We start from the raw sequence: 22,316 nt of genomic DNA, 5'->3' as shown, positions 1-22,316 counted from the left end.
ACCTGTAGATCCTGAGGTGGAATGAAGATAAATGTCATGAGAGCTGAAGAAACGGGAGACCTGGGAGACCAAGGTGTTTGTGAAAACATCAAAACGTACATTGACATGACCAAGCATGAGGGCAGAGTTTGGGTTAGAGAGGAAGACTTTGAGCCAGGTGCCAAACCCATTTTAGAGGGCAAGTCACAGGGCTAAAAGACTACAATAAGGAACTAGACTGATGATATAGGCATATGGAGTTAGGAGAATAAGACTGGTGACTCATGGCAACAAAAGAATGGTCTGGAAGTGATTGCTTTGAAGGAAACACTTTTTGAATTGTGAAGCACTCTATCAAGGCAGACTATGTAATCACAGGAAAAAGGCTCAATCGTTAACTGTGATAACAAGCTAAATATGATTTTATGTTGCCAAATCAAGCATAAAAGAGAATTAGCATGTAGAACTGTAAATGAAATGTGTGACTATACATATATATAGACATAAATGTAGCTATACACATGTGCATATACAGAAACATTCCATTTATACATATATATGTATGTATATATGTGGTAGAAGTTTGGATTTTGAACTGCCAGCTTGTATTTCACTCTTAATTAGTTCTATGAAAGCAGCATAGAGCCATTTAGCATTACAGTTCGTGGAGCACTGTGACCACAGCACATGGCTCCCTATATAAACATGGATGAAAGATGTTCCTCTACCTTCTCCTAAGAACACAGATGCTGGAGGGCAAAGTTCTTTGGTGATTCAGATCCCCATTCCCTATTTCCCATAGGGCAGAAATGCCTCAGGGCCTGAGTACTAGCAGTCTTAGTTCTATCAGTCTTGTCCCTAATATGAATTTCCTTGGAAAGAATAGATACTATTTTACACCTATTGGTTAAAAAAATAGAAAACAAAATATTTTTATTATAATTACATTACATGGTGATTTGCCCAATACCATAATGCCCAGTGAAACTGTGGGCTACTTTGTCAATGAATTTTTTCAAATGATCTCTGATCATGCATATAAGCAACAACTTTAAAGAGCAGCTGCTCCGGGGCAGCTAGGTGGTACAGTAGGTAAAGCACCAAACCTGGAGTCAGGAGGACCTGAGTTCAAATCTGGCCTCAGACACTTACTACCTAGCTCGGTGACCCTGAGCAAGTCACTTGACTCCCATTGCCTCTGAAAAATAAAATAAAATAAAATAAGAACAGCTGCTCCATGTTCTTCTGAAGTCCATCTGTGGGGTTATGTACATAACTGTTTAAGGACAGTCTAATGTTAAACAACCAGTCCTCACCCAGAAATGCCTGACATTTCTTCTTTCTTCCTCCCACCTCCTCAATCCTACTAAAACTCCTCCTGCTCCTCTGAGAGCCATTGTGAGAGAAAAATAATATTGGTACTTTTAGAACATCTTTCAGGTCTATAAGTAAAGGTTGGGAGGGGGGGAAGCAAACAGCAGGAATGCATTCAAGTATGTAGTGCTGCTTGAAATGAGTTTTGAAGGAAACAAAGGGTTCTAAGAGGTGGGAAATTGAGAAGGGAGTGGAATCCAGGCATGGAGAAGAGCAAACGGAAAAAAAAATACAGAGATGGGAAATGACATGTCATATAGAAGGAACAGCAAGAGGACAGATTTTGACTGGACCACAGAGTATATGAAGGGGAGCAATGTGTGATAATGCTGGGAATGTAGAATGAAGCCAGGTTGTGAAGTGTTTTAAATGCCAATGTAATGGGAGAAAGTATCCAGGATATTCAGCCTTAATCTTATTTTTTTCCTTTAAAATTAGAACAAAGCTGTTTAAATCAAGTTGAGCAAGGACCAGGTATTTTTGATAGAATAGTAAATGCCTTATAAACCAAATACTGGAAAACAAAAACAAATAGACAAAATCTATATATGGTCACCATCTATCAAAAATCTGGTACCAAGTAGACCATATTGCATGCATGACTTCAATGTAATGAAATCTCAAGTTCTACTCCAGGTAGAACAGACTACATGGTGTAATCCCAGAGCACGAAAAACATGCTACTATTCTTTTGGTGCCATTCAAGATATAGTACGATTCTTGTAAATCAATGCAATATAAAGTAAAATAAATATTTCACCTCTTTGAATATCAAGAGACATTTAGAAAGGAAAATTTAAAAAAAAAACTGGTACAAATGTGATATTCCTTAAAGTTGCTAGAGAGTTAAGATAGGGTATTGTTTATTATGTCAGTTCATTAACATTCTCTTAGCAGAAAACATATAACTTAAAAGTGTCTACAAATGTAGTTAACTTTTATATTTACTTTAAGTTTAGCCTTTTAAATTCTTCAGGGAGATTTGGCCCCTCATTTTTTAAAAAAAAGTAAAGCTGAAAGATGGGCATGGTGGCATACACATGTAATCTCAGCTACGAAGCAGGCAAAGACATGGTGGAGCTTAACTTTAGGAGTTCTTAGTGGCAGTGGCTAAGCTGATCAGTATCAGTTTGGTGAGCCCTCCCACACACACCTTACCCCCAGATCACGAGGCTATCAGGTGGCCTAAGGGGCAGTAAAATGGCCTGAGGTAAGTCAAGGCTTCCATATTGATCAGTAATGGGATTGACCCTGCCCTACTAGGCTAAGTAAAATAGGGAAAGTCAGTCTTAAACAAAAATTACATTAAATTTAAAATAAAATATAATAAAAGTAGATAGAATTGAAAGAGCATTATTGCAGCTCACCTTTTAAGGAGTATGGATGGGAAGTTTTGTCTACCAATATTCAGAACTTTGACTAAAAAAATTAATTGTATTAACTTGTATAAGAATTCTATCTCTGTGTCTTTAAGTATATGGACAAGGATTAATCCTATGATTTTAATGAAGTAGATAATTCTCAGAGGAGGATGCTTTCTCTGCACTGTGGATCAGTACCTTCTCTACAGATGATGGTCTCAAAGAGTTTCCTAGAACACTGAGGATTTTGATAAATTACATTAAGGGTTGTACAGTCAGTATGAGTCAGAGAAAAGACTTGAATTTAGTCCTTCCTGGTTCTGAAGCCAATTCTCTAATCTACTGAACTATGCTGCCTTCTCTATTTATCTTTAAGCAAGAAATAAAAGTCTGTTTATTTCTTGTTTAGCTGCCAACTTCATTAGCTCTACTGGCCAGCTGTGATTTACAAGACATGTGCATTTATTTCTCTTTCCTTGGCCTCTCTCATCATCAAACTCATATGAATATCTAAGGAGGATTTCTCAAATAAAGCCCTCAAACACATGCTTAGAATTCGAAAGTCTCTGACAATGGCTTATAACCTTAGCAAATAATTAATCTTTTCTTAGCTCTACTTTTTTGTGTATGCCCAGACAAATTTATTAAAGATCATTTTGCCAGATTATTTGAAATCTATAGATGAAAGGCATCTTTTCTCACACTATATTTCCCAATTCCACTCATAGTACATATGTTTTATTGTAATAATAAAATTATGATAAGTATGGAAATGGATATATGGTTTACTAATATATACTTCTAATTTTCTTTAGGTATGTCTCCTATACCGTATCCAAAGATCTGTTTAATTAGAGTCATTCAGTAGAGGTAACTGTTTCCAAAGTAAGAGAATACATAATTACTTTAAATTTAGGACTTTCTCCCGGTCTGTGATTGGGGAAGTGAATTTTTTTCTGTCCATAATTCACACAAAAAGCAACATTCTCAGCGTATCTACCTTTATGTTTGTGTTTGTGAATCTGCCCATAAGAAGAAGCAATCTGATGTGTGATGTATATTCAAATAAAAAAGCTCAACAAGCCTTTATGGAGACCATAAGATGTGTAAAGGCATTTCCCCAGATTTAGAGACATACAAAGACAATCATTTTTCCCCAGTCACTGAAGAGATTTATCTGTTTACCTACATCTCTTGGATTCTTTGAGAAACAATTGACTGAGAAGTAATGACTTCTTCTCTCAAGTTACCTGGAAGTTGGGGTTGGGGTTCGGGTAAGGCAGCCATGCTGAGCGAGAGTTCTCCTGGTATTTGAAAGGTCCATTGAATGCCTGAGAGATGGCACTCAGGTTGAACACACATACAGCAGAGGCAGCTATACTGTTCCTGTGGAAAAAAGTTTAAAAAAATGAAAAAGGCCACCAAGGAACCCACTAAGCATGTTGTTTTTATTTTTTTAATGTGAAAGTGATTTTTATATTCCCTCTAGAACATTGCCTACTTAAAGTTCCTAGAAAAGCTAAAATCAAAACAATTAGTGGTCATTTTCAGTAATTTCATTGTGGGGGAACAAAGATTTTGACATAAAACAGAGGCTGCTTGACAAATACCTCCCTTAATTTAAATTCTGCCAGAATGATTGGATTAATTCATGAGACAGTCATGATTCACTAACAAAGAGATTTGAAGAGGTGCATCTTCTGGTTTTCAAACTCCCTAAGACAAAAGTCTTTGCTCTGGTTTGTACATGAGTGTCTAAACTGCCTCTTCTCTTGCTCTCGTGTTTACTCTTCCTCTGTTTGCTTCTCCTGGCACCTCCCTCAAAAGCAGTTAAAATCAGTTTAGGGGGAAAAGGTCCATCATAGGCTATAGAAAGCAAGGGGAAAAGTTCAATGCAACATTGACACAAACATAGTAAACCACTAAATACAGTTTTTAAATATAAGGACTGACAAGAGGTTGTTTATAGAAGCTGACAGAAGTCTTAAGATATACCTTTAAACTAAGCATTATGGCAGCAATGCACATTTTGCTAAATGAAATTTCATTTGGAGATTGATTTGAAATGAAAAGTAAAAAAAAATAGTGGTAAATATTAAAATGACTTCATATCAATATTTACAACAGAAAACTTAACTCATAAGAACTTCTTACCCCTTTGGCAAGGAACTAGTTTTCACCAGTTCAGCACAGTTACATCCATTTACTATCAACCAACTCCCTTGACATCAAAGGAGAAATCACAGATGTTTTGCTGTTAGCAACTGACACTAAGGGTCAATTATTAAATGCAGTTCAAGCAATAGGATTTTCATAGGGGTTTTCATAGCTAAACATTACTGTTTATTGTCACCCAAGTTTTATGATTTCATAAGCCATAAAGTTCACAGCTTTTCCTATCCCTTCTGAACATGCTGTTTTCATTTTCTGTATATTGGGACACACTGCCTGTAAAATACAAGAAAAAGACCAGGTGCTTTCTGAATCTATACACCTCGATGTCTGGATGTATAACATTAAACCCACTTAGTCAAAACTGATTTAAAATCCTTTCCCTCTGAATCCTGTTTTTCCTTAGGACGTCACGATTTCTGTCCCTGGCTCCAAAATTCACTCAATATCCTATATTCACAACCCTATCTCTTCCTAACTGCAATCTTGAACTCTAGCCTTTGAGCTGACCTGGGCTCTTACAGTTGAGCATTTACCTTTTCTTGCCCAGATCTAGGCCTCCAGCCATATCCAAACCATGCTGCCTACTTTCTGGCAATCATTACCACCACCTTCCTGTCAGAAACTTGGACTCCACCCCTGCAACACTCTCAGCTAGAATAATTGAGCTTTTGTCTTTTCTTGACTGAATCCAGGCCTCTTTCTCACTTCTTAGCTGTCCAAACCATGCCTCCACATGTGCAACCCACCCCCCACACACATTCATTCCAACTCCTCCTGTAACTATTTCCCCCCCATCAGAATGAAAGGTCTTTGCAATCATGGATTCTCATGCTTGTTTTTACTTTCTCTGGCTGTCTGTCTGTCTGTCCAACAGGCTATAAATATATCTATATTAGGCATATAGTGTCTTTTTCATTTCTCTTACTTCTCTCCAATAAGTCATCAAGTTCTCTTGATTTTACCTCCCCAATATACCCCACACTTATCCCATTTCAACTATTCCCTCTTTTATCACTCTTAACAAACACCTACCTGGCCTACTGCAATAGCTCCTTAATGGGGTTTTCCACTTCTAACCTTTCTCCTACCTAATTCAGCCTTTATGACAGTCATCATAATCATCTCTCTGCATAGATCAGACCATGTCATTTCTATGCTCAAAAATTTCCAGGATTTCTTTTTTTTTACCTAGAGAGGAAAGTTCAATTTTTTTTGGTCTGGTATTTAAGGTTCTGCATAATCTAGTGTTATCTTACCTTTCCAGCTTGATCTCACATAGCATTATTACTCTCTACATACTCAATGCTCCTAACAATCAGATCTATCCTCTATCCCCATGGGCCTTCCTATCTCCATGCATTTGTTCACACTATTTTCTATTCTTTAAATGTCAGCCCTTCCTCTTTACCTCCTACTTCTTCTTTAAAGCCCAATTCAGATGCAACATCCTAAATGATACCTTCCCTAATATCTGAATTCAGTGATAACCATTCCTCTGTGGTCTCCCTTAGCATTTGTCAACTTATTAATGCAATCAACATACATTATCTCTTGTAGCAGTCTGTCTTTGTGTCTTTGTGTAAACTGGAAGGAAAACTCAGATAGTAAGGACAATGCTCTATATAAACTCTGTATCTCCCCACTACTTAGCATAGCTGCACTATATACAGCAGGAATTTAAAATATTTAATATATAATCATATATACATAAAACTTAAAATATTTAAATTTAATTTAATTTAAAATGTTTAATGAGTAGATTGCCAAATCAAAGATGGAAAGGTGATCTCTAAGCCCCCATCCACTCAATAGTACATGATTTTATTAATGTGAAGACATTTAAAAGGAAACCTCTTTAAGACTGATATAAATGATTATTTCTCTCATATTAATAACCAATTATTGAATTAGGACAAAGGTTTTTTCCCCTTTCCTACTTCCTCATTCAGACCTCTGTAGGTTATTCTGGCAGCCTTTGGAGTATAGGGGTGATAATGAGAAGGAAAACTTAGATTTGTTCCAAAGGTAAAAAAGCAAATTAGTTTAGGTGTATGGATGGATTTCGTCTCATTGTGTTTTACTCAGATAGATCTGGGAAAATATAGATTCTCCTTTTTGTCTAGATTGCCCAAGACTGGGGGTGATTTGGAAGTAAATGACATGATCAAAGTCATGTCCCCCATCCTCTCATTAGAATAGGTCTAACTCTCATTATAATATTTATTCTCTCTCATTATTTGTTAACTAATTAGAGTCACTTGCCACCCTCAGGAACACTCACTCTTCCAAGGGCATATAAGTGATAAGTAGATTCCATGAGGAGTCTTTGGCATTCGAGAGTGTCACTAACCCCTTTTGTTAATTATTTGCTAGTATAATTAATGAAAAGATTAACTACCCAGAAACTATATTTGTCTTTCAAACTTTTTATATGTCACAAATGACAGAATCAATTAAAAGCCTACCTCAGTACAGAGATTTATTTGTATTTATAAGCTTCTGAAAATTTATTATAAAAAACAGTCACATATCATTATGGCTCCATCCTATTCTGTATAACACAGGCATCTAGGTGCCATAGTACATAGAGTGGTTGGGCCTGGAGCCAGGAAGACATCTCCCTGAGTTCAAATCTGGCCTCAGACATTTACTAGCTATGTGACCCTATGCAAGTCATTTAACCCTGTTTGCCTCAATTTTCTCATTTGTAAAATGAGTTGGAGAAGGAAATGGCAAACCACTCCAGTATCTTTGCCAAGAAAGTCCTAAATGGGGTTACAAAGAGTCATATATGACAGAAATAAGTAAACAGCAACAGAATTCTGTATAGCGGATAGGGGGTCTTTGGTCATATTTAAAACTTGGTTTAATTTGTCCCTCCCACTGGCTATGGAATCAAAGGATCTGCATCCACATCCTGCTTCTATTATTATATGTTTGACTTTTGGCTAGTAACTTAACCTCCATGGGTCTCAGTTTCCTTATCTGTAAAATGAGATTTTCAGATTAGATGACTTCTAAGATCCTACCCAACTCTCAATCTGTGATTATAGGACCCTAAGGCAAGTTTAAAAAATAAATCTACTGTTGAGAAGTTAGTAGAGTTGATTGGAATTCTGGGTCAAATATATCTTGAATAAAAGCTTTTTTTTTTTTTAATGAATGGTTCTGAACAACATGGTGATGGAAAACTCTTAAAACTATAGCTTTAATAGGCTACAACATGGAGGGCAAAGTTGGCCATTCAGAAAGAAGGAGGCATTGGGTCTGTTTTGTCAGAGAAAAGGAAAAGAAAGTAGAATTCGTTTTTGTTTTTGTTTTTTAAATGACAGCTAGGTGGCACAGTGGATAGAGTGCTAGATTTAGAATAAGGAAGACCTGAATTTCAGTCCTAAATCAAAGACTTACTTGCTGTATCACAAGTGATTTAATCTTCCAATCTCAGTTTCCTCTTCTGTAAAATGGGGATAATAATACCAACAATTTGCAGAGTCTTTGTGAGGATAAATTAAATATTTGTAAAATGCTTTATAAATGCTACTTCTTAAGAGAACTGTAGATTTGTTAGGCAAGCTTTGGTTAGGTGGGTGGTGGGATTGTGGACATTAGTGTTGAAATAGGAGGAAGATGATGTCTTTCTACCCCCTTTCTTTGTCCCTTTTTTTCCATCTTTTCTTTCAATACTTTAACCTAACTCTAACCACCTTGGTCTTGGGGAACTTATTTTTACATTGAATTTGATTCTGGAGAAACTAATTTCTCGGGCAAGAAAAACATGAGTAGGAGAGAAAAGTATAGTATAAAAATGAAGTGTTGAGTTTTTCCCAATATTGAATAAGCTTCCATATTCCTTGTTTCTAATTCTAAAAAGAATATAATAAGATGGGGTTTTTGTCATCTTTTTTTGCCTCCTCTTGCTCACACTTAAACCTACTAAACAACTAAATTTATTTGGTTTATACTGGCCTTTGTCCCTAAACAGTATTTAGAAACATGCAATCAAGAAATTAGAGAAAGAAGTAACATTAAAGCTCATCTCATTCAACTTCCTCATTTTTACAAAGGAGAAATAGATTTTCTGTTGGGGTGATGGCCATTAGTAATTTTAAAAAACTACGCCAAAATACAAAAGAATGTAAATGTTTCCTGGTTTGCTGAGTTGATTTTCACTTTGGAAAAGATCAATTTTCTTAGCTACCTAATTCAAATAAATGTGGAAAACAGTGATAAGCCTAATTTGGATCAATACCACTGAATTTTATAAGGAATCTTCTACCTATTCTCCACTAGTATTTCTCATCTACCAAATTAATGAAAGAAAATATTCTTGTAATTTCCCAGAAATTGTTTTTCTAATCTACAAAATGTCCCATAGAAATGGCAAAAATTCTAATTATGCACTGTAAGAAAATAAAAAATTTCTGTGCATTCTGTTTCTAATCTACCCTAATCAAACATGAGTCCTTTGAGGGCAGGGACTGGTTTTTCACTTTTATTTTTGTAAATCTAGTCTTGAGTAGAGGGCTTTGCATATAGTAGGTGCTTATTTGTTAAATGATAGTCTACTTTTCCTTCTTCTCATGGGCAGAGAGGTGGACATGATTGCTGCCATGAGAACATACAAGCAAATACAACTCATTATTATTGTCATCGTCATCATTGTGGTTGTTATTTTTATTGTTATTATTATGTGATGTGTGAAATATTTAGCTCCTCTTTTTGAAGTAATGGATCACTAGAGATGTCGTTCCTCTGAATAGAAGGTGACCTTGATCAAATATGGTATAATAACCATGTAGTAGCAAGAGTGGCTTCTAACTCTCTCCCCAAAGGACTAGGAAAGGATGTGCCTAGGGATTAACTGTGCTGCTCTGGACTCTCGCCTGTTCAAGCAAGTGTAATGATGCTTTGGTCTCTCAGCAATTCTCACCTTGCTAAAATCTGGATAATTTATATCTATAGGGTTCCCTTGGTGGTAACAATCTAGTAATCTATATCATTGTTGCTCTTGTGTAAGGAAATGAGGTTACTTTGGGTTGTCCTATTCTTGTTAAAGCCAGGTAGGTTCTTTGTAATTCCTACTTCCTTATCTAGATAACCATCAAAAATCCCTTCAATAATGTATTCTGGAACTTTGCCAGCAATCAAAGTCAAGTAAACTAACTAATAATCTACAGATTTCCTGGTGCTCACTTTTTTGAGTATCAGAACAATCCTGTCCTTACTCCAGTCCTTCAGAACCATGCCTCACCCACCCTTCATAGTTTTTCAAATATCACTAATAATATATGGTTGAACAATGATTTGCCTCCTCTTTCAATTTATTTGGATGAGTTGAATCTGGACCTAGCAGACAGAATTCATCAAGGACATCTGGGTACTTTATCTCCATACTCATGTTAAACATTTTTAATATGAAATAAAAATACTACATTTCTTTCTTTTTATGAAATTCTGTAAAATTAAGGGAAGTTTAGTGGATAGTGCTAGATTTGAGGTCCTGAAGACCTGGGCTCAAATTGAATTTTAGGCACTTCCTAACTGGGTGAAAGTAAGTAAAAGTCACTTAAACTTTTAAGGCCCCTGTTGTCTAATCTGTAAAATGAGGGAAACAGTGAACTTGATAGCCTTTGAGGGCATCTCCAGATCTAAAACTACTCTACTATGAACTTTGGGGAATAACAAGATTAACAAAATTTATTTTTTTTAATATTAAAAGAACAGTAACTTCCAAAAACTATCAAATTTTACCTCATGAACATTCAATACGCACTATTTGCCTGCATTCAGTTCTTTGGCTTCTTGTCTACATCCTACTGTCTTTCAAATATAAGAAGTCCTCATGCCAGTTTCACCTTTTGCCAAAATGAGTTTTAAAGGATTTACACAACAGCTTAGTTTAGATCAGACAAAATTCAGCAACTAGCAATGTGTGTGCAAGACTAGAAATTCCTTTCATCAGTCATTACATTGTAAACGTATAGTATTTTTGGAATTGTATTTTCTCATACAATGTGAACAAATAGTGGCAAAGTGGCTTGCCCAAGGTTGAAATGGTAATAAATATCAGCAAGGGGATTTGAATTCAGGTCTTCCAACTTCAAAGCCAGTGTTCTAACCACTGTACCATGCTGCCTCTTACTCCGTGACCCTGGGCAAGTCACAACTTCTCTCAGTCTCAGTCTCTTTTATAAAATGGGAATAACAATAACAGAATCTACTTTATATGAGTATTGTGAGGGTCAAATACATGTAAATGTTACCTTTTTAACCTTAAAGAGCCCTATAGACTATCTATTATTTGGCTTAAGATTATGGTGTCCAAGAGATCAAAGGTTTTAGGGAGAAGGGTATCCTATTACAGTAATTATTACCCACAACCAGTAGAAGTTCCAATAATTTATTTCAGAAATCGACATTTGGCTTTTGTTTCCCAATCCATGCCATCATAAAGTTGAACCATAAGACATAAATAGAAAAAAGTATTCTAAATAGTAAACCAACCTAAGTATTTTTTTTATCACCAGTGGTTTAGGGAATTTTACGGAAAGTTACATGGGCTTGCTAAATTACTATTTGGATTCCTAGGGAAGTTATCATAGCAATTATGAATGGAGTATAATCTTAGGGACCAATGATAACCAGGTTAAGAGAGTAATTAGATGTGTAATGAAGAAAAGTGTAAATATTTTGCCCAGTCCTACATTCAAAATTGAAAAGGTAGGAGGAATAAATAGACTTGTAAAGTCTTGGAGAAAGTCTTTTAATTACAACTGGCATTTCAGAGCTGAGTGCCCAAGGCAGTCATCTTCCTAAAAATTGGTGTCACATTCAGCCCTAGAATACTTAGAACCAGTGCAAGTTAATGATTGCCCAAGAGCACCCATAATTAAAGGAAATGGATAATTTTCCAGAGTTACTTTCAAAGGTATTTTCAGGGTCATACCTACCAAATTATATGTCCTTCATTATTCCTATAAGCATTGTTGGTTGTCTCTGTGTGATTACTTTGTAACCCACAGGCTCTGATGAGAAGGAGTCCTGTGAGCACTGAACCTGCTGCTCTATTTTAGCAATCTCAGAAACATATTTGCAAAACCAGAGAATGCACCCTACGAGATGATATTAAGGAGATGATCTATGCCAACCAATGGTGTCAGTCACTTCTATTCTTTCAGGGTATTTGCTAAATATACCTTTCAAAAGAGGGAAGGGTCTCGAGAAGCAGTAAGATAGCAACAATGACTAAAGAAGATAGGGCTTACATTGACTGAGTAAAACTGCTGGAAAGTGAGTGGAGTGAGCAGAAGAATTATATAATAACAAAAATATTATAGAGAAAAATAATTCTGAAAGAACTCTCATTAATATAACAATCAACTCTGATTCCAGAGGATGAATTGATGAAACATGATCAGTCTCCTAACATAGAAGTGATAGAGTAAACATGCCAAAAGATATTTCTGAACATGGTCAAAGCGGGAAGCTGTTTTGCTTGAATATGCATATTTGTTATAAGGATTTTTGTTTTATGTGGGAAATTGTTAGGAGGGAGAAAAATAATTGCTAATTAATTGAAAAGTATAACTTATTAAAATTGAAAGTTACATACACATTAGTGGTAAATATCCCATAGATTAAATCCAGTTCAGGAAGGAAAAAAGTACTCTGTAGTTCATTGTAGTAAAAAGGAACTTCCCCAGGACGGGAGCAGTTCAGCCGAGCCTTCATGAAGGTGGTCCACGTATCCTCTAGCAAAAATCGGCCTCCAATGTCATTCTTACAAACTCGGGCAGCCCTGGAGAAAACAGTTTTTCCACAATCATGCTCCACAGCATTTTCCCGGAAGAAGAAATAGGTGAAGCTCCCAATATCATAGGATGATACGAAATTTGGTTCTAAAACCAAAAGACAAAAGAAAATCTGGTTATTGACATTTGCTATTTTTTTTTATTAGACCTGTAATCTCATTGGAAGAAAGAGTTCCTAGTGAGACACTTCATCTACCAATTGGATTATCATATTCTCTGTTAACTTATTATCTTAGAGTTTTGCCTGTGGCACCACTAGTTAAGTGGTTTGTACAACTTTATAACAAGTAACAACAAAAATAACCAACATTTATATAGTTATTTAAGATTTTCAAAGCACTTTACATGTATGATCTCATTTGTATTTCACTACAACCCTACGGAATAGGTGATATGATTATTGCAGTTTTATAGATAAAGACATTGAGGCTCAGAAAGGTTAAATGATTTGTCCAATGTCACACAGTTAGTAAGTCTGAGGCTTCATTTGAACTTGTCTTCCTGACTGCAAATCCAGCACTCTATCTTATACACACACAGCTCCCTGTAGTATGTATCAAAGGTAGAAATTAAACTCAATTCTCCACCCACTATACCATACCTCCTCTCTGTTTTGTCTCACCCAATTAAAATTCTTCCAATCAAATGGGGGAGAGGGTATTTTCTTTTCTTAACAGTCCTTTTTCACATATTAAAATTGATCAAATGCCAAAACCACTTTATGTAGTAGAATGCAACAATTCCCTTGCATTGTGAATAGCAGAAAAGAAGCATACTATGATGAAATTGCTAAGCACAAGTTTTAAATTATAGAAAATCATAGGAATGATTTCTCTGCTTGAGAACTCTACAACAAATCAAGCTCAAGTAAAACTGGCATTAATATTACCAAACAAACAAAAAACAAACCCTCAAACAACAATGGAAGATTTACTGTACAGTTTAGAAAAATACATGTTTCTTGCATTTTAAATTCTCACGCAAGTACTACAGTTATCACTTGCATGAGACATAAAATGAATCAAGAATGAGATATTTTTGTATTCCTAAGAAATTGGGGAAAAAAAAACATTGCTAAGAATGTATTCATGTATTTCATGAATCAAGGAGAATATAAAGTCAGTCAACAAGCTTTTATTAAGTACCTACTATGTGCCAGGCATTGTGTTAAGTGGTAGGTATACAGAAGTACAGTTTTTGCATAGAGATATATGTACATACTTGGAAAACGGATGCTATCACTAAGAAATCATTTTTATCCTGAGACCTGAAAATGAAATCCAAGCTTTCTGAGTGTTCTGAAACATTTATAAACTTTTAAATATATTACTATTTCTATAGAAATATATATACACTAGAGTATATGAGCACATTATATATTTATTATATGTTTATATGATATATATTATGTACTGTAGTATATGTGCATATGTATACATATATACACACACAAACAAGCATGAGAGCTGAAATGATTTTGGCAGTTACGGTACCTGCTTATATAACATAGTTAAGTTATTTTTATGATAACACATTTTATCATTGCTAGTTAATGTTTGCTGGAGGACATATTTTAATTGTCCTCAAATCTTTACTTTGTCCATTCAATCCAAGAGAAGCCTTCCTGATAGTTCATGAATTACAGGTTCAGTTGAAGTGCATCAACCAATACCTAATTGCCCCGAAAATATGTCCTTGTGGATACATTTGCTGTCTGTACCTTTTCATTAACTTTGAGTGCCAAGATGTAGGCATAATTATCTTTATTTGTCCCTATAAAATTCAGAGGCTTGCTTTATTGAATGGAAAGCCCCTTGAAATAAACAGAAAAATAAGAATCTGTTGTCCTTGTTGTTTGGTTTTTGATGAACACTTGAGTATAACCTGAAGGCAGGAGCAGAGTTTCTATCAGAGACAAATGCAAAAGAGTTTATTTCCCTAAAAGAAAGTTTTATTAAGATGAAATTCCAAACCATAAATTCGCTTTACTGTCTCAACTGAACATTTTGCTTGCTATTCCAAAATACCCTGGAGGTTGCTTATTACATTTCCAGGGTAGTAGTGAAGGTCATGGCAGTTTCATTCAAATCCATTGCTATGTCTAAATTTGGTAAAAGAATGATCTATGAGGCATCTGTATCTTATTTCTCTACTTCTTACTCCTCCCTTCTCCAAACAATTCTCCCACCACCTACTATGTGATATAAATACAGGTGACTCAGTAATACTAAAAGGTATATATAAATTTGTTATCATAAAAGAGCTTAAACATGTGATGCAAAGAGTAATTATTGAACATAATGAGAAGTTAGTTTCTTTTTGAGGCAGAGGAAGAATAATATATATGTTTGTGATTTCCCTGATATGTGAAACTACTAATGTATAAACTCCCATCACTGATAAACCTCAACAACACATCTATAACTTAATAAGCTGCTTCAAGCTGATAGGTTAAGTGACTTATTCATACTCAAATGTATATTTATGTTAGTAAAAAAATCAATACCAGCAGTGTTGTCTTAACAATTATGTAAAATTGAGAAGCAGAGTTTTCATCTTTTAATCAATAAACATATATATTGTCTTCAGTAAACATTTGTTCCCGGGTTCATCCACAAAATCTCTCACAGATTTCCATTTACTAGGCTCTGTCAAGCGCTTCTTCTTGGAGTCCAGAGTACTTCTCCAAGTTCTTCAAGGTACAACAAGTATGCAGAGCTGAAGTTATGACAATAATAAGGAAAAGGCAAAGAGTACTAGAACAAACCTGAAAGTTATCCAATTGCAATGACCAATCTTGGCAATGGAGATAGATTATAGATATGCACTTGCCTAGTTCCATTGAGAAGTGGAGGAAAATAGCTGCTAAATTCTGCTTGTATTATGGTAAATGGTCTTGTTTGATTGTTTTTGCTAAACTATTTTCCTTTGTTACAAAGAAAGGCTAACTGAACTGGAAGGGTTTATAAACAAAATTAAGTGCAATATAAAAAACATAAGTTTCAACTAAAATTTTTAAAGCACACTTTTGCTTATAAAAGAGATAAAAGTGAAAAGTTGCCAATTGCCTGACATAAGGATTCATTTAATCTATCTCTCTCATTATGAATTCTAAGATCAGAAAGGTAAAGTCATTACCTATCATCACACAGATAGTGAGAAGGAGAGCTAGGATTTAAAACCAGGCCCTCTGATTCCAAATCTCATTTTCTTCTACCTATGTTATATTGCCTTCAAGTTGTAGCTAAACATATTTGTACTTTTATTTTTTTTAACCTGAAATGGCTGTAACATATAGTTCTGATCAAAATTACTTCATCACAGATGAAGTTATATAGCATTAGCCATACAAAATGTTTTACTATCATAGAAAAGAACTAATAGAAAAAAATAAGTATTTTTTGACATTTGTAACTTGGGTTTTTAATATATTGTAGAAAGCTTGGGAACTGTCTGAATGAATATTCATTAACTTTTTGTAGAAAGAGCTAATGTCAGACCTCTTGAAATAGACCTCAATTTAAAAAGATTTCAAAACTACCTATTGATTTCAAAATGCAATATTCACTTGTACTTCTAATTCAAAAAGAAAAATACAAAAGCCTTTCAAAAATGATTTCTGGATTCAAGGATTATGAAAATAAGCTATAAAATAATTCACATTAAAAATCTCTGAAAAAGAAAATCGTACTAAGCTACACTAAATTTAAAGTGGTTTAGGATAAAGTTTGACTAGTTCTCAGACTTTCTTTCTCTGTCTGTCTGTCTCAGTCTACCTCTGTCTTTTTGTCTCTGTCTCTCTCTGTCTCTGTCTCCATCTCTTTCACTCACTCTCATAGATAGAGAGAAACACACATCTGCATATGTGTATATGTTACTTAACAAAGAAAATCAGGAAGAGATAGGGGAGGCATTTCATGTAGAAATAACTGCATGAGCAAAGGAACAGAACCAGGAAAGCAGAGATCCATGAATAGTGAGTGTTATCTGACTGTAGCAAAGGAGAGTAGTAGAATCTAATTCTGGAAAGGAAATCAGGGGCTAGAGCACAAAAGGCCATGATTTACAGACTAAGGAAACTGAAGTCTATTCCTTAGGTAAGGGGGAGTTATTGAAATCAATTAACTTCCATAAACACTAGTTAAGAATTTACCCTGTACACAGAAGGAATTCTAAGTTTCAAGTAATTTTTTTTCTCTTTTAATAGCAGGGTGGTATGAAATACTCTTTTCTCTGATACCAAAATCTAATGGCTATGTAAATAAATGCTTATATCCAAAACATACTCTTCAACCAAGGACTCAAAAATAAACCCTTGAGTTTTAATTTGAAAAGAAAAATATTAACAATGCCACATGTATTTAAAGAAATTTTTTTAAAAGACATGCCTTAAACCTTTTTAGAAAGTTCTTACAGCAGACCAGGTAAGATGTATTGAACCATATTTCCAAATATCCATTGACCTGGGATGGCCCAGTGAGAGACGTTGTAGCCATAGAATAGACAAGACGATGACTAATTGAATATAGGAGGCAAATGAATAGGAGTCAAAGATGCCTCCATGGTTTACAGCACAGGTTACCATTAGAAGTGCCAAGAACAGAAATTGCAAAGACAGCAGGATGTGGTCTTGGTTTTGGGTTTTACTTTACTTCTTTAAAAAAATGATGCCTTTTGTTGTTACATCATGTTCATTTCCAAATATATCCTTCCCTCATCCCCTACTGAATAAGAAATTTCTTGTAACTAATATTTGAAAAGAGGTAAAAAAAAATCAGTAAAACTAACCTACATGTTTACTTTATTTTACATTTAATACAGCATTCCATGTACATAGCCTTCTGTATTTGCAAAGAAGAGTGACACATTGTTTTTTCAATTTTTCTCTATGGCTAAGCTTGATCATTGTAATTACAGTGTTCATTTTTGTTTTGCTGTTCTTTCCATTTATACCATTGTCATCATTTTGTGTACTTTCTTCTTAATATTTCCTTGAAATAAGTATTTCCATACCTCACTGTTTCTTAGAGTGTAATAATAATGCATTGTATTCATGCAACAAAATTTAATTAGTTATTCCCTAATCAATGGGCTCCTACATAGTTTTCCTACTGCAATAACTACTCGATGCAACCTAAGTTTGCTGTGTTCCCCCCACCACAACCGCCTCCATCATGCTCTACCAAAAGGCAAATATCCTTTGATTTAATTATATCTTGAGGTTTAATTGGTTGAAGGAACTAAGGATTGAACCATTGATATAGCTTCCTGTTCTAAGTATGAAAATCCCATGTGTGAAGAATTGGATACCTCTCAGGAATGACAACCCTGCTGAAAAGGCACAGAATTAAGAAAAATGTAGAGGCTGATGAATTGCACCCAGCTGAATCAATTCTCTATATTTTCTGAATATCTTTTACATGTTATTGTTAAATAAACTTCCTTTTGTTAAATCCTAAATGATTCTGCGAATGTCTCACTTACTCTAATTCTCAACTCAAACCAGCTTGTTAGGTCTGAACCAAAACCGCTGCTATGAATACTTTAGTATGCATAAGATTTTCCTTTCTGTCTTAGTCTTTCATGGATATGTATATCTAGCAGTAGATATCTAATTCAAAGGTTATAGTTACTTTACTAACTTTTAAAATATTTTTGTGGATAACTTGATTTTATATCAATTCATTTCTGAACATATCCCTTCTTCTTTTGCTATCATTAGAAAGACATTATAATTAATATTTTCATGCATAGAGGAGATTTCTTTACACATTATTTTTCCTGTTTAGGATGTACATCTAACAATGGGATCTCTTGGTGAACTGTATGGACATTTTAGTTACTTTTTTTAAGCATCCTTCCTAATTGCTTTCTAGAATGGTTTGAACTAATTCTCAACTCTGTCATATCCTTTGATCATTTAAACATTGTGATACATATGTATATTACATATACATATATATCACATATATCATATATACACACATCTATGTATACACAGATGTATGTATAGTATGTATACATAGTATTATGAAATGTACATGTATATATGTATGTGTGTTAGTTCCTTAGATATCTTATACATCATACTCTCATTGGACATATTTGAGAAATTTTTCCCCATCTAATAGTTTCCCATCTCGTCCCACCTACATTGATTTTGTTTATGAAATGCTTTTCAATTAAATATAATAAAAATTATCCATTGTATTTGTTTTTATACCTTGTTTGGTTAAAATATTTTTTTTTCCTTCTAGTCCTAGGACACAGTTGAGAAAGAGAAGAGATCAAATTCTCTTCTAATTTTGTTAGGCATAATCTTCCATTTTGAAATTGTGTGATATGGTTTATATGCTGCTATAAACTTAATTTCTGTCAAACTGCTTTTTAGTTACACCAAAAGTTTTGTCATTTAGGAAATTCTTCTGCTCTTTTTGCTCTTTGTATTTATTTAACTGAGCTATTGACTTTAGTTTTTTTTTTTCCTTTTTCTTGCTTATCTAGTGAGTTTTACTTATCTACAATTTAAATTTTTTAGCAAGTACCAAAGAGTTTTGATGAGTTGTACTTGAATGCAATTACAGGTCTAAAAGTACTATGTCCTTTTAATTTCTACTGTTATTATTTTGCATAGCTCTACAAAGTTTTCCCTTATAAGCATGACAAGTATAGCACCAAATATATAAATTACTTTAGGTCATATAATCACTTAAAAATATTAGCATGATCAATCCATTATCAATGAATATCCCTTCAATAATTTGTCATTATTTCTTTAAAGAGTATTTTTAAATTATATTTATATAAACCTTGAGTATGATTTGATCTCTTGACTCCTAAATGTGTTACACATTACGTATTTTTAATATTATTTGAATTATTTGAATTTTATTTCCTTTTCTACTATCTCCTCTCAGATTTTGCTAGTATTATATAGAAATGTTGATGATTTTTAATATATTCACTTTATATCTGACTGCTTTAGGAAATCTATAAATTGTTTGAAGTAATTTGCCAATTCTCACCTGTTTTTTATCACATCAATTGCTAATAATAATAATTTTGTCCTCTATTTGCCAATTTTATCCCTTATTATTTTTTATATCTTATTGATATTGTTAGCATTATAGAATTATCTAATATAATATATATCAAATATATAATACAATGTATATCACACATACTATATATGTGTGTGTAAGTATATATATACATGTGTGTGTATATATATGTATACATATACATATATACATATATATATGTGTGTATATATATATGATAAAAGTGGATACCAAAGCATTTATATGGGGGTTGACAGAGGAATGCCTTCCCAGATCCCATAGACGTGGGCTATAACCACCTACTACGTAAACCTGAGTTCATACATACTGGATCTGATCTCAGAGGTTAACCTAACAATGTCATATTCTTTTTGGCTACATATGGTATCACCCAGAGGGTGAATTTCAAATAATGAGCATGTCTTGGTTTTCCTAAATGAGGATTGTATCCCTAAATCCCATTTAAATATTCAAGATAAGAAATATATAACAAGTAGAGGATAGTTTTTTTTAATTTTGTTTTGCCAAACATATTTAAGAGGACACAAAGGATTCACAATAGCCCATTTTGACAGACATAGAAAAGATACCAATTTCTCAAAGGAGAGATACCAATTTCTCACAGGAGCCAATAAATAGATTAAAAAAACACACATAAAGCATTCATAGCATATCCTCTTATATATACTAACTGCCAATTAAATATGGGATTGTCATCAGAGTAGGAGTCTTATTTCATTCTAGTAAAACCTTTGCATTCCATAGGGTCATACTGAGTTACTGCCAGGTGTGTAGTATCTCAAGTGATTTTTTACTACTCCAAAAGTAAAAAACAGTTTATATGTCAGACATAGGCAATGCCTTTTCCACTGGTTATCTACTATCTGAATATCTCACTGTAATAGTACAGACAGGATCAGAATCAGAATTAGAATCCTATGCCTAGGAAGACCTAGGCATAAATACTACATATATACAGGCTAAAACTGTGGGTAAGTCACTTAACTTTTCAGTGACTCAAGCAATTCTCTAAGATTATAAGTTGAAGAACATTTATTGATCTGTAATAGTTGAAAGATTTCCTCGCCAAGAGTTCCCTATACTAATGAAATCATAGGTTCAATCCCACCCCCCAAACATAATAGGAGAGGGTACCAAGATCTTGCTCTCTCATGAAAGTTGTGACATTAATTCTTAGTGCTCCTCTGACCATGAGGCCATGGTCAATATTCTTCTTTCTCCAAGAGACATGATACTCAGGAAATTCTCTTATCTCTATGTCTGATCCCAAAACTTTCACAATCAAGGGTACTTTGAAAGGTACCCTCAACTCTGATATAGCCCAAGAAATTTTGGCTTGAGGAATAGTTTCTGAAATCAAGTTGCTTAGGTAATGGAAACTCCCCTCTCTATATGGAAAAGGTTAGGGTGCAAAAATGTTGTCCATCAATTCCACTCTTGAGTTGGATGGGCAAGCATATCTGCTTCTGCTTTAGAAATTCTATTGCTCAACCATTAGACTATCACTATCACCTAAACTCATTAACTCTCTTGGGCTGAATGGACAAGAAGGTTAACAAGAAGCACATTAATCTGTCCTTTGCTTCCTCCAAAGTAACCATTAATGTTTCCCAGGGAAAGGAGACCACATACATAAAGAACCTTCCTGTCTCAAGCCCCCAAACCAAGGTCTACTCTGTTATGCTCTGTCTTGCTCTTCCATTTATAGGTTATCCAAGTGGATGGTTCTTCTCACAAGTATCCTTTTTTCCCCAAAGTCCCAGCTACTTGAATCATCCTGTGGGAAGCCCCAGTCACTTGAAAATATCAGGACTTGTCTTTTACCTCTAAACAAGTTGTCAAAGAGTAGATCCAAAAGAACTGCCCTGATACACACCACCACTGCAAGTCTTATGTATTTACCACACTGTTTCATGATATCAATGTGGATGAAATTTTTAGGGAGTTTTTTTTCCTTATATCAGGTCAGCCAGCAAGTAGGTCTTATGTGTATATTATGTACCAAGCATTGTGCCAAGAATTGGCAATAGAAAGAAGCAAGAACATAGTCTCTGGCCTCAAGTAAATTACATCCTAATGGTAGCAACAGCATGCAAACAATTGTAACTACAAGATACATAGAGTAAAAAGGAAGGTAACCTCAGAGGAAGACTAGGGAAAAAAAGGTTTGCTAGAATGATTTCCTGAACAAAATGGGATTTGAGTTATTTTTGAATGAGACCAGAGTACCCAGAAGGCAGAAATGAGGAAGGAGAGCATGTAGATATCGGGGATGGCTAATGAAAAAGCATGGAGTTGGAAGATGGAGTGTTGCATGTGTAGAACAGCCTGAAGGCCAATGCTGCTGTTTCACAGAACATGTATAAAAGGGAGGGTTATCTAAGAAGACTGGGACAGTAGAAAGGTGAAAGGTTGTGATGGGTTTTAAAAGACAAATATGAGGATTTTTATAATGAATTCTAAAGGTAATAGGAGACCACTGGAGATTACAGACTAGGGATGACATGTTTAAGAAAATTTCTTTGTCACTTTAG

General features: G+C 34.5%; 1 protein-coding gene across 1 annotated transcript in view; it reads right to left on the bottom strand.

Annotated features, from left to right (window-relative positions):
- SEMA5A (semaphorin 5A) overlaps window positions 1-22,316 on the bottom strand; it is a 651,274-nt gene that overhangs the window by 231,070 nt on the left and 397,888 nt on the right. Inside the window, exons 9-10 of the mRNA XM_027868972.1 lie at window positions 12,502-12,787; window positions 3,965-4,100 (exon numbers count right to left, since the gene is read on the bottom strand). Coding sequence (XP_027724773.1) covers window positions 3,965-4,100; window positions 12,502-12,787 — 422 coding nt within the window. The remainder of the gene's footprint in view (window positions 1-3,964; window positions 4,101-12,501; window positions 12,788-22,316) is intronic.

Source organism: Vombatus ursinus, unplaced genomic scaffold (genome assembly GCF_900497805.2).
Source record: "Vombatus ursinus unplaced genomic scaffold, bare-nosed wombat genome assembly UNPS02014791.1, whole genome shotgun sequence".
In the NCBI taxonomy this organism is placed as follows: Eukaryota; Metazoa; Chordata; class Mammalia; order Diprotodontia; family Vombatidae; genus Vombatus; species Vombatus ursinus.
Note: the sequence above shows the minus strand (reverse complement) of the source record. Positions and strands in the feature narration are given on the sequence as shown.